This window comes from Cygnus atratus, chromosome 5 (genome assembly GCF_013377495.2).
Source record: "Cygnus atratus isolate AKBS03 ecotype Queensland, Australia chromosome 5, CAtr_DNAZoo_HiC_assembly, whole genome shotgun sequence".
Lineage (NCBI taxonomy): Eukaryota > Metazoa > Chordata > Aves > Anseriformes > Anatidae > Cygnus > Cygnus atratus.
The window spans coordinates 49,667,012-49,680,610 of NC_066366.1; the positions used below are offsets into that span (position 1 = coordinate 49,667,012).

General features: G+C 39.2%; 1 protein-coding gene across 2 annotated transcripts in view; it reads left to right on the forward strand.

Annotated features, from left to right (window-relative positions):
- UNC79 (unc-79 homolog, NALCN channel complex subunit) overlaps nt 1–13,599 on the forward strand; it is a 104,245-nt gene that overhangs the window by 49,854 nt on the left and 40,792 nt on the right. For both annotated transcript variants that reach the window (XM_050710861.1, XM_035539447.2), the window contains 4 exons: nt 2,897–3,046; nt 4,529–5,758; nt 8,057–8,164; nt 12,851–12,967. In XM_050710861.1, the coding sequence (XP_050566818.1) occupies nt 2,897–3,046; nt 4,529–5,758; nt 8,057–8,164; nt 12,851–12,967 (1,605 nt within the window). The remainder of the gene's footprint in view (nt 1–2,896; nt 3,047–4,528; nt 5,759–8,056; nt 8,165–12,850; nt 12,968–13,599) is intronic.

Here is a 13,599-nt window from a genome sequence, read left to right on the forward strand (position 1 = left end):
AGCAGTCTAACTGTTATCTTGAAGGGAGTGTAGTTTAGGCTGAGTAGTTGAGTCACCATGCCTGGGTAGTGCTTAGCCTTTAAGTGAAAATTTTAACTGGTCATGCCCACATAAAAGGGTTACAACCAGCCTGTCACCACAGTCTGACTGTATTCGGATACAGTGAGTGCAATTCATCTGACCAAATGTAGACGTGTAAATGTGTGCTAGCTGTTTAGAATCCAATCAGCAGAAAAACAGGGCACTTCTGGAGTGCATTTCACCTCATCCCAAAGCAGATGTTCAAAATAGTGCATTCTGGATGATAGCTACTTTATAATAATAACATGGCTTAGTACCAAATAGTAGAAGTTTAAAAGTTCAAGTGATGAACTCAGTCTATAGTTTTTTTTTTTCTCCTTAATAAATGGAACTGAAGTTGAGTAGCTCAGATGCAGACATCTATGATGCTTGTGTCTAAAGGCAGAAAAGTGGTTCAACCCTTGGAGTCTCCATCTGATTGTAACTGTACTTTTCTTGCTAGTTATAGCAGAGATACTGTGATGGTGTGAGTTGGTGTAAGGTTAGGGCCTGAAGTAACATGGGGTCACTTGAGAGTAGTTCCCTACAGTTGTGAAGTTTGTTATGTGATAAGTATTTCTGATCAAAGTTTAATGGGTTCTTTTGATGCTAATCTCTAGCTGCCTTTTATTCATTGACTATTTTCAACCTCCTTTTCAAGCAGTCCTCCTGAGTGTTCAGCAAAGTCTTCTTCCAGAGGAAGAAGAATATAAGGAGCACTCTGTCTTTATATGCATACCCTTTTCCTCTTTTGCTGTTTGTACCTCATTGAAAAATATTCAATAGAAGAAGGACATGAAATTTTGTTTACCTGAACATCCTATTACTCAGCTGTAGCAAATTAAAGCAACCTTAAAATGGATGTAAATGAAGTATTTTATATTCTCACTCACTTGGCCATTTTGTATTGCTAGAGAAAGGCCAAGAGGGTTCAGATAACTGGGGACTTAATGGTGATTTTGCCTTTGTTTAGAGCTGTAGAACTGAATTAGGATGACTTAAGAATGCTGAGGGCAATAGTAACATTTATAAAACATATTCAGTTTCTGAGTTGATTTTGAGATGTTTCTAGGACAAAGTGAGGTGCCTAAATACACATTCTGCTGTTCAAAGTAAGTGCCAAGTTACATTTAAAAAACCCAGTGATTCAATCCTGTGTCTGACATTGATTCCCTGGGTGGCCTTGTGTGTCACTTCATCATTGTTTTCCAGTGTTTAAAGAAATGAGAATAATGTTTACTTGCTTCCCAAAGCTGTTGTGAAGGGCATTGGGTTGCCCAGAGGTTAAAGACCATAAATGGGCAGTTTTTCTAAATGCTGACTTAATTATAGGGCTGAATATTCTCCTTTACTGAAATGCTGGAGAAAAAAAAAAGATTATGTAGAAAAGGTGTCTTTCTTCCCCTCCACCCCCCACCCCTTCTACCTACAAGAAGCAGCCAGTATCGTCCTATAACGTTTTGGAACCTTTTCTAATGAGACTGGCTAGGTGGCTTGTGCACTGCCATCATCATCAAAGGTGGTATTTAGATGACCAACATAACAGGATCTTATTTTCAGACAAGAAGAATCCCTATGCAGAAGATGGCTTTCCCACTATTCAAACCTTGTTACAATTCTTCTGTTACAGTTTGTGGTGGGATTGTGGCAACTGTTGTAGAGCTGTTGATAAATCCTGTAAGAAGAAGCATTTGTTGCCAAGGGGAAAAAGAATTTAGACACACAGGACATGAGTTTAAAAGTGATGTCCCAATTTATTAAGCCCAGTTCCTGCAGATGTTCATGTTATCAACTTTGATTGACGTTTTTTTCCTGTTTTCATCTTAGCATCAGGGATGAGAAAACTAATTGATATCAGGTGGCTGTTCCAAAGCTTCACATCTAGTAGAAACTTTCCATCAGTTTGAAAGCTAAAGATATTAATGTCTAGTTTATGTCTTCAGTTTTTGGCCATTCCAGCTCTTCGACTTATTTTCCTCTACCTTATTCCTCAACTCCAAATGCATTTTCTCTCCAGGTCTGCTTCCCAGAATAAACAAGGCAAACTTTTTCATCTCTTGAGTCCTCTGTTTTTCTTTTTGTCCCAGTAGTGTTTCTTATCTCCTTGGAGAAGCCTCACTAGACACATGATAGATGAGGATTTTTTTTTCTTCTTCCTTTCTTTTTTCTTTTTTTCTTTTTTAAAAAGAAATCACTTTCATACAAGTGATGTGATTATTTTTTGGTAGGTAGGTAGACTTGGATCTTTCTTTCTCTCTGGCATTTCTAAACACTAGATCTCATATTAGAGCTTAATGTTTTACTATTACTACTTAGGTCAATAATTTCATATTTCATATTCATAGGTCATTGTATTGCTATTACCAGCCATTCAAGAGTATCATTTTCTTTCTTTTCCACTTTCCTTTTTTGCTGGTTTATTACTGACCTTGCAGTTGTACTAGGTCCCATCTCCTGCAAATTACCATTTTTTACTGAGCGCTATAGACAGTTATTTACTCAAGTCAGTGTCCAGATCTCTTGTTTTTCTTCCATCTAAAGATCTAATCTGTGCTATTATTAGTAGAAAAAGATCAGCTTAGAATGGAAAAAAACATTGGCATACTTTTGTTGTATTGTAACTCATTTTCCATTTATCAATGTCCTTTCTGACCTTAAGGTGTAACAAGAACGGCAAAGTTATATCTGTTTCTATAGTTTTTCTTAAAAAAATCAGGTTTTTCATTTTCCAGTTCAAAGTTAATTGAAACTAGCTGAGGTTTTATCACATTGACAGTTTTTCACTCAAGGAATTGCACTCTATTACGAGTAATAAAGTTTTTTCTTTCTCCAGCAGAGGAAGACAGTGTTTTTGATGAATCTGATATTCACGATACACCAACTGGCCCTTGCAATAAAGAATCTCAAACGTTCTTTGCAAGACTGAAAAGAATTGGTGGCAGCAAAATGGTGAAATATCAACCTGTTGAGATGAATGCTCAGAGAAGTATGATTTTTTTATTGATATAAGCTCATGTAGAAGTACAATTTCCTATTCTTAGTTTCAGGCTATCACCTTTCTTTGTAGTGTTTATTGCAATGTATAATTTGAATACAAGCCCTCTGTCTGATTTTTGAGAGCAGGTACTCATTTCCCTGAATATGAATTCTCTTATAGGAATCTCAAAGAAGGCACTCCAAAATGAAAGTATCTAAAATCAATAGTTGTTTCCCGAAAACTTAAGCACTTTTGAATGTCAAAATGTTTAAGAGGATTTGTTACAATATTCTCTTACAATTGGGCTGGAAGTTTTTACTCAAATTTACTTTTTTTTTTTTTTTTTTTCCACAGAAGTTGACCTTTTGGTGAGATAGGATGATAGGGCAAGCAAATTTGTTGCTGCTGCAGCAAATATTATGGTTTTCCATTGGCAGAAAAGGTCAACTGGTGGTTTCCAAAAATAGAAATGAGTTTGTTTTCAAATGTAGAATTCTGAAATGAACACTCTAAAACAGAATTCAAACATCAAAGCGTTTCTCTACCTCTGCTACCATCCCTTTTTTTTCTTCCAAACATTTGCATGGGAGGAAAAACGTTCTGAATAGGGAAAATGCTTTAACTTTTCTCACTGCTTTTTGATTCATATGTGGAGCATTTTGAAATACGGTCTAATGGTGATCAAGAATATTCTCAATTACTTGAAAATATGTCATTAACACCAACAGCAGTGACACCAATGCAAACAAACTTTTAAAATATGCTCTCAGTGGGTGTATTCACACAGCAAGATGCAAGTGCAGTGGCAGCACCAGCTGTGCTTGCTTTAAACCTCCCTAAGTTGGGGAGGTCTAACTATGTGATGGGATAGTGGCTAGACTTTACTGGTGTCTAGTATACGTGGAGAAACAATTCTCTGAACACCTGTCTGAGCTCAAGCTTGTGTTGCTGCATCCCCACTGCTGTTGCTACCCTTGCTTCTTGGATTAGAAGCATCCTTTTTAAGCCTACTTTGTTACCATAAATGACATGTAGGTGTGCTCTAATAATATAAGCTCAGTATAAGAATATGTAGATGTGTTCTAATATACGTGTGCGTGTGTGTATAATGCTCTTATATGAATGATGTCCCCAGTACTGTAGTCCAAAGTTACTTTGAAACCTCTTCAAAATGGTCTATGTAGCTCACTCCCTCTTTCAACTCTTACACCTAATGCAGCCATACCATAAGCTTAAACAGACTGTCTGCAGGGTACATCTGTTCGGGATGAGTAGAATTTGGATAAAGCCTACTATTTGGATGTAGGATGTTTTTTGGAACTGTAAAAGTCTACGTAATGTGGCTCTGAGGTGAAAACAAATTTTAGATGATTTTGACTAATACTGGGTTTGTATTTGAAATGCCAGTCGTGTTGAATTGTGAGATGAAGATGAAGATATCCGTCAGAAGTCTCCAACTAAGGTAGTATTAGCTCTTTCTGTTTTAATCAGGTGAAATAGAGCTGGCTGAATATAGAGAGACGGGGGCCTTACAAGACAGTATTCTGCGCTGTGTGAGAGAAGAAAGCATTCAGAAAAAAAAACTGCGCTCTCTAAAACAAAAATCTCTTGATATAGGGAATGCAGACTCCCTGTTGTTTACATTAGATGAACATCGCAGGAAGTCCTGCATAGACCGGTGTGACTTAGAAAAGCCACCTGTCCCCGCTGCTTACATCATACACAGACAGAGTGACTATGGACGATCTCGGCAGAATTCTTCTACCAAAGCTGAAAACATAGAAATACAAGAAAATCCTCCTCCTACAGAGAGTTTCCAGGAAACAAGAAGACCCATCATACCAGAAGTTAGGCTAAACTGCATGGAATCCTATGAAGTGAAGGTAGACTCTCCGGTTAAACCTGCTGGTCCCAAGGAAGACTTAGATCTGATAGATCTGTCCTCTGACTCAACATCAGGTCCTGAAAAGCATTCGGTACTCTCCACTTCAGACAGTGACTCTTTAGTCTTTGAACCACTTCCTCCCCTAAGAATAGTGGAGAGTGATGAAGAAGAAGAAACAACGAACCAGTTAAACGATGAAGTCTCTGGTAAAACTGCTGTGTCATCTCCCTCAACTCCTATCGATGTTTCTGCATTAAGCCTCAGCACAACTCCTCTGGTCCAGTTCAGCATTGAAGATTGCTCGAAGGACTTTAGTTCTAAGGATGCAAGCAACAGTGCTTCAGCAGGAATAGAGGAGATGCTTTCCATTTCTCCCAAAGGTAAAAAGGACTCTTCAGAGTTAGCTAAGCCAGAGGAACTTCAGGACATACCCAGTGGGAATCCGCTAACACTGAAACAGAAAAGGGACCTGCTGCAGAAGTCATTTGCCCTTCCAGAAATGTCCATTGATGATAACTCTGAGCTCAGTGTGGAGGAAATTAGGCCTGGTGGAGCAATTCCAAGCCCAAATGTAAAAACAGTCCTTATTAAAGTCCCCGAGGATTCTGAAAACCAAACAGAAAGTGATAAACTTGCTGGGTTAAACAACACAGAGTCTGACACTGAGCAAAACACAGAGCAAAAACAAGAGGAGGAGACTGAGGAGTCAGAATTTAAGATTCAGATTGTTCCCCGCCAGAGGAAGCAGAGGAAGATTGCTGTAAGTGCTATTCAGAGAGAATACCTGGACATTTCCTTTAACATCCTTGACAAGCTGGGAGAGCAGAAGGAGGCAGGTGAGCTCAACCACTGACCCAATGAAAAGGCTTATTATTTTGTGAAGGTTTTCATTGCAGGCCAGTATAGAGAGAGATGTGTGATCACATAGCAACTGATGTGATCTGAGCTAGCCCAATGCTTTCAGGTGTTTGTTTCTCACAAGGAAATGTACCAGCCATACAGGTAACATGCGTGTGCAAGGGCCCATTAAAAAAAGGTACTTGGAGCTCAAGGACAGAAATACTGGCTCTCATATCAAAGTTAGTGCCTCCAAACTCCATGGCCTCTTCATGCAGGGAGTCAGTAAAACTGTTGTTCCTCTATGACTTTTATCCTGTTAATCTGGTCCATGTCACACTGATTCTCTTCTCTGTGTCATGATTTTTTGTCCCCTATTTCTTCTGCAAACATAAGGCAGCAGTGAGGAAACTAGATCATGAAATGTGAATCTGAGCAGGCTGTAGACTGCAGAGCTAAGAGCACTTGGAATTAACTGCACATTGGATTTAGGATCAGAGATAGACATGTTTTTTTATACACTAAAAACTCTCTCTAGCCTTTTTTGTAGTTGGATATCCACAAAGTTTACAAGGCTTTTGTTTAAAGATTTGAAGTGCAAGCATGGGGAAAACTGTACAGTATTTCTGTGTATCCCTATTTTTTCAGCTCATTTCAGTACAGGGTTTTGTTACCAAGTTTGTCATGTGGAGTGAAAGTGTATTTTATCTGCTCAGATTTGAATTGGAAGTTTCAAAAAAGTGTTAAAAATGTGTTCTGCTGCCTCTTCACTTCTGAGGTTATTTTTTTCAGGATTTTTCAGTTATTGGATTTTTATCAGTTAAAAAAAAAAGAATCTTTCAGGCCTCATTTCTTTGAGGAGAAGGGTAATATTTATGTATTCCTGACCTCACTTCTTTCTCAATTACTTCAGAAGGAACTGTAGTATAATTTCTATTATGATTCATGAAGTTACGATATCCCAGTTTTACAAGAAGTCATTCAGTGTGATCATGGCTATGCTATTCCCTCTGTGTTTGAGGCCTAACGTCCCATTTGTTGTACCAGTAAGCTGATGAACTGCTGGAGCATTTTAGAAACAGAGGAGAGACAAGTGCTTTTGAACCTTTCACATAGGTTTCTCAAGAATAATTGTCATGAAAGTATTTAGACTCAAATGCTTTGTAGACCATTACTAAGGACCACTACTAAGTTTTCATGAATTCGCTAGCATAAACATCCTTGAAACTTCTTGGAAGAGCTGTCCCAGTTCTGAAACACCCCACGGAACCTGGGATTTTAGCATATAAGGTGGTCATTTGGCTGCATGCATCTACGTATGTCATCCAAGTGGAACATAAAACATTCACAATGACTTACTAAGTGCTCACTTAATGTAACTGCTTGATACAGTCAATTTGGATAACTAGGTGATTTAGTTACTTGGATAGTTCAGTCTATCTCTTATGCATCTGCTTTGCTTTGTTTAGCCTTATTGATTTGTTCATTTGAGAACATGTGTTGTAATTCATTTAGGTAGGCTTAATATTGCCATCATAATATGCTGATTATAATTTCAAAGCCTTATTTGAGCTTTGTCAGACTATTATGCTTCCTTATGTGTTAGAAGGGCTTCTGACACAACTGATTTCTGAATTAAATAGCTAAATGTATTGTTTCTTCAACTGCAGAGTTCTGGAGTACAGGGTTTCCCGCTTGAGGCCCTTTACAGCACAGATGCATATTCATTTTTATAGGATATGCTGAAACCTTACATCAATACTTGCAATTTTCTTTGCCTTATTCTTCCCATATCAACAATATCAGTTATAAAATAAACCCCTCAGTTTTAATTTTTTTTTTTTTAGTGACAGATTTGGCCTTCTTACACTACTTGAATCTTTGGGATCAATTGCTAGATCAGTAGACCTTTGAATGAAAGCTGATAATGCGTTAGAGATAAGACTTTCAAAGAATGCTAACATATCACAGACTAGCTTTATATCAGTGGTACCTCTCTTACTTCCATGTTGGGTGGTCCCTTTAATCACTTCATGAGTGGGATCAAAATCTATGTGCATTTATTAGTTCTGAGCTCTAAATGGGCATATGTACAAATCTCCAGCAAAAAGTGATTTTAAGTAATAGATCTCGGTGCCTCTACAAACACTACCACTGAGTCCTTTTAAAACTGCTGGGAATGCCAGATGGTGAATGGATGATTGAAAAGATGTGAAAAAGACATCCAGAGAGAAAGCAGATGGAAAATATTTGTTGTTTCTAAATACTGACAGATTAAACACACTTTCCGTATGTAGATCCTGCTGCCAAAGGACTTTCAACTCTGGAAATGCCAAGAGAATCATCTTCTGCACCAACCCTTGAGGCAGGTGTCCCAGAGACAAGTAGTCACTCTTCCATATCAAGTAAGTGAATCTCTGATTTAAGAACTAAATTGAAAATTAAATCTGTAGCATATTCGTGCTTCAGATACATACCATGTATAGTAAATGCTTCCCTCTGAGTTTTATTGATTCTTGGAAATACCACTGTGTTGGATATTGTTAGGTCTTTTAAACCTTTGGTGGTCAACAGGATATTAGCAGTTAGTGGCTGCCAGGTTCTCTGTTGTGACATGGGAAATTTGACAAATGTGTTTTTTTTCTGAATTAGAGCAGGTAGCGGTTAAAAGCAAATATTTTGCTTCAGCAAACTTCTATTTCACAGTGAGAGAAAGCATTGTCAACTGTCAGTGCACAGAAGCAGAGGGTGAGATCTTTAACAGGGCTGTTAATGTGGTCAGCATGTTTGTTAATTTATCTTAGGAAACAAAAAAAACAAAACCTGTTGTAATTTTTTTAAATGCTTTGAAATGCCACTTTCTCAGCTGCTCAGCTTAAATGCAGTAACTACTCCTCTGAGAGTCGCTGTACCCATCCCAGGGGAAGTGAACCAAGTTGGTTTAAGCAATCGTTGGCTTAACAGAAAAGATGTAGATAACATTGGAAGGTGGAGATATCCTAGAACAGTTTAATAAAATCCAGTATAGCATGTCTGGTTAGGTAAGGTTAAGTAACACATCTGAAGGTGGGTGGGACGGTAATCTATGGCTAGTAGAAAAGGGAGGGGAAATTATGTCCTTCTGTGATACCAGTGAGCTGCTAGATCAGCTCAACAGTCTCACTGAACTGCAATTTCAGATTGCTGTAGAAAAGTTAAATGTTGATTTCTGAAATTCAGCATCTGCTGATTTGATTGGATCGGGTATCTGGTCTATTAAAGGGTGGTGTTATTGTGACATGCTAGCGTAGCACTTGGAATAGAGGTTTTCTCTCCAGTTTTATGACAAGCATCTTGTACGATGTGCATCTCATAGAGTTGGATTGTCCTTGGCTATCTAATGACATCGAAGCACTTAGGAAAGCAGCTGAAGAGCTTCCAGTTAAGACCTATCTCTGTCTGGTTTCACTGTACACAGTGTGTTTCTGTAAGTTCCGATACATGAAATCTGGAATTGTATCCAGATCATATTGAGCAGCTCAAAATGACAGGAAGCCTCACGAAGCTGTCACTCATAGCATCGGCAGTGGCAGTGCTGAGAAGAGTGTGAGGTTTATGAGGTCCCAGTGGTGCTTGAGGGGGGTTCTGAGCCCCAACACTATGCTGTGTGTGTGGAAGCACTGGCCAGCAGGCAACCATTGTCATAAGAGGGACGGTGCTCCAGGCTCAAGATTGGTGCATCCCTATGAGCAAGAAGGCAAGCAAAGGGGCAGGAGACCTGCACGAATGAGCAGGGAGCTCCTGGTGATTCTCAGACAGAATAAAGAAGTTTACAGCATGTGGAAAAAGGAACAGGCCACTTGGGAGGAATATAGGAACACTGTCAGAGTATGCAGGGCCTAATGTTCCCCCCAGTGTACTGAAAGAGCAGTGAAGGAGTTAGTGGATGTTAGAGCTGGCCCCCTCTCAACAATTTACCAAAGGTCTGGGGAGTTTGGGGAGGTCCCTGCTGACTGGAAGCTAGCCATTGTACCATTCTACAAGATGGGCTTGAGAGAAGCCCCAGGCAATGACAGACATCAGTGCCTGGAAAAGTCGTGGAGAGGATTGTCCTGAGGAGCAGCTCAACAGAGAGGGACCTGGGGTGCTGGTGGGCAGCAGGCCCAGCACGAGCCAGCAGCGTGCCCTGGCACCTGAGGGGGCAATCTGCATTTTGGGGTTCATTAAACCCAGTGTAGCCAGGAGGTGAGCCAGTGTAGCCCGAGGAGCGCAGAGGGAGGCACCGCTTTCTGCTCCCAGCACCTGATGGTGGGACAGGAGGGAACGGCACAGAGCTGTGCCAGGGGAGGGTCTGACTGGGCGTTAGGGAAAATGCCTTTACCGTGAGGGTGGTTGAACACTGGGGCAGGCTTCCTAGAGAGGTGGTTGGTGCCTCGTGCCTGTCAGTGTTCAAGAGGCATTTGGACAGAGCCCTCAGAAATGTGCTTGAACTTTTGGTTAGCCCTGGAGTGGTCAGGCAGCTGGACCAGATGGTCTTTGAAGATCCCTTCCAACGGAACTATTTGATTCTATTCTAAATTCCTCTGTAAATATTTCTTTCTTACTTCTGTGTGTCTCAGTTTCCAGCTGTAGAATAGAGCAAGACACTTTCCATTATGTCTCTTGTATATTTAGATTGACATATATTTAGCCTTTTACTATGTGCCTTTAACAGTGCTTTGCTTAAGTCCTGTTGAGGATTGTGCACACAAGGCACTTTTGTAACACAAATAGGTATCATTACATTTTCAGCCAGTGCCTGGCCACAGAAAGCATGTCATTAATTGTGATAGGAAGATACTGCCTTTGGACTTCTCTCTTCCTGAGTAGGGAGTTCCACCACTCACCAAATAATATATGAAAGTTCTCTGTCCTCTCATGATTCTTAGGTTTCTTGTAGAAGACCTGATCAAGAAATGCTTCCCACCCTATACCACTAGTCATTTCTAGACTGAAAAATTCATGTGGTAGTCCACAGCAATCAGCCTGGCTCCAGCATAGTTCAAAGGGTGACAGCTGTCTGGGTTTTCTGTTTTTTTTTCCTTTACTTACTGACATTGGAAATCTTGTATGTCCATGGGAAAACAGGTAAATATAATAGAAATATAAACCTGCTTAACAGTAGCCTGATGATGTGAAATATGCATGAAAATTTTAAAGTTATAATCACAAAAGCTGTTAAGAAAATTCAGGGAGATAATTTTCTAAATTTTGACAGTCATCTGCACTCCAAGCGGTCTTGTCAGCTCTAACATTAATTGCTGTTCTTTCATCAGGAAATTCTATGCTTGATAAAGTGATAAAGCATCTATTTAAAATTCGTGCCCTGGAAACGATGGAAATTTATATTTTTCTCCTAATTTGCTGTGAAAGGCAGCTGCAATATAACTTAAAAAGTGAAACATGGAAGGGTTTTATGGCTTGGTTCAGTTCCAGAAGTTCAGTTATACAAGGACTGCTTTGGAGCAATGCCGGAGGAGATTGTACTTATACCAAAAATAGTGTTTAAGTGCACTCTGATACATTGAACGGATATATTGAGGAAAGGCTTAAAATACTTAACCTAGTGAAATAGTTTAAATGTGCAAATTCCCTCTGAAGTTGTCTTTGTGTTTATTATTACTCAGGGCAAGTAGTTGTTTTGTTAGGAAATATTCTACTTTCTCTGAATTTGAAACTGTCAATTACAAACTGAGTAGAGCCAGTTTAGGACGAAGGCACTCAACTCCTCAGAGCTTTCTGAAAGTTGCTGTTTATCCTATGTCTGTACTTCTTCATCACAGTCTGTACTTCTTCATCACAGTTGTGAATAGACTGGGTTTAATAATAATGTGAAAGACTGGTTTTATTTTCAAAACTTAGCTGGGTACTATTTGGAATTTTAGAAGTGAACTACTTGATATTATGTCAATATGTTTTTTAAACAATGTTGAATGTAGCTACCGATGAAAATATTCATTAGGAGAAGATTTTGATTTGCTGTCCTTGCTCAGGAAGGCACTTAGCTTAGAAAATGTTGCCTTAAGTCTATGCCTTTCCTGCATGGAGATGCATGTGGGCATGCCTTGCTCAGTCACAGCCTCTGTCTTCATGCTGTCAGCAATGAGTTTGGTTTCTGTGGTGGAAATATATTGCACGGGCTCAACTGGCAAAGCAAAAGTATTATGCTTATTCAATATGAATTTCTTATGAATGGAGAAAAAAATAAGAAAATCGGGAGTGTTATATGTCTGTTTCTTCTTCCAGTTAAGCACTGAGAAAATACATGAACAAAAAAAAGTCTTAAATAGTAAGTCCACAAGGAGCGTTCTATTTTTTTTTATTTTTTTTTCCTGGGAGCACTGTCCAGTGAGACACATCCTTTAAAGCACGTGGTAATACTCGTTTAAAGAAGTATTATATTAAGAAACAGCAAATGGTTGTTGCTCCATGTAAGAAAAATGTCAGTGAAGTTATAAAGGGGCTCCATCTTCAAAGGCTTGATAAAGTGATATCACATTATCACATTTCAGAGAATGGCTTCACATTTCAGAAGAATGTGCAGGTGTTATGCCTGAGCAGGTATTTAGGAGGCCTGTGCTGGAGTTACACAGTCAGTGAAACTTTTTTTTCTTTTTTTTTTTTTTTTTCCCCAATAGTGGGCATAGATAGAGCATTTCTCTATACTTTGCTGGGAGGACACTGAGTTTCCTTTCTCAGTATGTAGTGCGTGAGTGAGGCTGAAGTATATAATTATCACCTGTTGGCATGGGAATTTGGGGGTGGTATCTTACATTGCACAAATACCAAGTGTTTTGAAGAACTTTTGTATTATTTGGTGACAAAAAGGCACTGACAGTTGACACAGTGGATGAGATCCTAGATCCAGGTCACTTAGGACTGATGTCATTGGGTCCAGAATTTTACCCTGTGTAGTTGTGTGAAAAGTGTGTATTGACTTGAGCAAGATCTTTTGGGCAGGCAGTTCATGTCCTGTCAATACTTCTCTCGTGCTGCCTTGTAAGATCAGGAAATAAGAGTAGTTTTACATATTGTTTGAGCCCCTGAAATCCTTTTGCATTTCTGACTTGCAGCTCAGTTCAGACAAATGAAAAGAGGCTCTTTGGGAGCTCTGACAATGAACCAGCTGATGAAGAGGCAGCTGGAACACCAGTCTAGTGCTCCCCACAATATCAGCACTTGGGATACTGGTGAGCTGCGTTTATTGTTCCTTATTTCTGTTTCCTTAAACCAATTACTTTCTGTATCAATCCATTAAAAAAGAAGTATTTCTATTCTACCACTGCAGATAAGTAATCAATCTCAAGTCTAAAGAGAAACCAGGTAGTGAGTAGCAGTATCGCATCTGATATCAGTTGGAAGTTACATATTTGGGATACAACCACTGGTACAGTGGTGTCCCCATGTTTCATATTGGATTATTTCCTGACCTCCTTGAATGAAATGGAAGTGTCATTGTTGATTTCATTAGGTATAGAATTTCGTCCTTGGTGTGTGGAATCATTAATTTCCATATATGTTTGCAATGGTGTTGGTACACAAAGGATTTGCACCTTATGCCATCCCGTCTCATTTCCCTGTAGAGCAGTTTCTGTTAGCTCACACGGAACACCTGAAGTTTCTGTTCTGTTATTGACCTGTTTTTTCACCCTTTAAGATGAATGCAAAGCAGACAATAAAAGCAGAAATAAGTACATCATTTCCTCATTAGTCATGTGAAGCATTTTTTTTCTTTAAAATATGTCCATATTCATAGCAGATGTCACTAAACAGTGAACTCATTCTAGTTTGTAAAAGTCACTAGGTATTTCATTGCCTATCT